This window comes from Mandrillus leucophaeus, unplaced genomic scaffold (assembly GCF_000951045.1).
Source record: "Mandrillus leucophaeus isolate KB7577 unplaced genomic scaffold, Mleu.le_1.0 Scaffold489, whole genome shotgun sequence".
Classification (NCBI taxonomy): Eukaryota; Metazoa; Chordata; class Mammalia; order Primates; family Cercopithecidae; genus Mandrillus; species Mandrillus leucophaeus.
In genome coordinates, this window is record NW_012105242.1 from 1,569,998 (window position 1) to 1,571,303 (window position 1,306).

The window sequence follows — 1,306 nt, forward strand, 5'->3', positions numbered from 1 at the left end:
AAAAAAAAAAAAAAAAAACCCCAGCAGGCTGGTTCCAGAGTTTTGTTCCTGACCAGCATATTCAGCTGCCTCTCATCACAAAAGGTAACTTTGCACATTGTGGCAGCATCAGATTATCAAACAGCTAAAGTTTTGGACTGATGATTCTCCTGGAGGCTACCTCAAAGTACTGAGGCCAGAGACATATTTGTGTCCCCCAGGATGACCCCTACCTGCACTGGTCCATTCATGAGACTTTCCCAGTGCTGAGGTGAGATGTACTTCTGCAGGTACTGTTCCCGTAGGACACCGCGCATGGTGCACTCCAGGGTCTTGGCTCCTTCATGAAGCTCTTGCTCTGACTCCTTCATCTGTGTCATGATCTGCCAAGAAGAGAGGGAAAGAAATGATGAGGAAATATCATCATCCCCCAAACTCAGTCCTTACCTTGAGGGAAAACAAAGCTAAGACAGGACAGTAAGGAGGGAGAATAAATAGACTGGTCAACAAACCAATTTCCCAAGGCACATTATTGTGGTCTTGAAACCAAAGAACTAGTATCGGCCGGGCGTGGTGGCTCATGCCTGTAATCCCAGCACTTTGGGAGGCTGAGGCAGGTGGATCACTTGCGGTCTGGAGTTCAAGACCAGCCTGGCCAACATGGCAAAACACCGTCTCTACTAAAAATGCAAAAATTAGCCGGGCGTGGTGGTGAGTACCTGTAATCCCAGTTACTTGGGAGGCTGAGGCACAAGAATTGCTTGAACCCGGGAGGTAGAGGTTGCAGTGAGCTGAGATGGTGCCACTGCACTCCAGCCTAGGTGACAGAGTGAGACTCCGTCTCAAAAAAAAAAAAAAAAAAAAAATCAAAATCTCTGAAAGATTCCTACCAATCAGTAAAAAAAGAAAACAAGGAATGCAGGTTGAATATCCCTTATCCAAAATTCTTGGGACTAGAAGTGTTACAGATTTTGGAATATTTGCATTTATACTTACTGGTTGAGCATCCCAAATCTGAAAATCCAAAATGTGAAATAATGTTGGGCAGGGCGCAGTGGCTCACACCTGTAATCCCAGCACTTTGGGAGGCTGAGGCGGGCAGATCACCTGACGTCAGGAGTTCGAGACCAACCTGGCCAACATAGTGAAATCCTGTCTCTACTAACAATACAAAAATTAGACAGGTGTGATGGCAGGTGCCTGTAATCCCAGCTACTCAGGAGGCTGAGGCAACAGAATGACTTGAACCCAGGAGGTGGAGGTTGCAATGAGCTGAGACTGTGCCACTGCACTCCAGCCTGGGCAACTGGGCAAGACCCTGTCTCAA

The 1,306-nt window shown here is 47.1% G+C and overlaps 1 protein-coding gene across 1 annotated transcript in view; it reads right to left on the minus strand.

The window, feature by feature from the left end:
- Window positions 1-1,306, minus strand: part of ZNFX1 (zinc finger, NFX1-type containing 1) — a 38,303-nt gene that overhangs the window by 17,354 nt on the left and 19,643 nt on the right. The window contains exon 5 of the mRNA XM_011995408.1: window positions 213-362. Within this exon, the coding sequence (XP_011850798.1) occupies window positions 213-362 (150 nt within the window). The remainder of the gene's footprint in view (window positions 1-212; window positions 363-1,306) is intronic.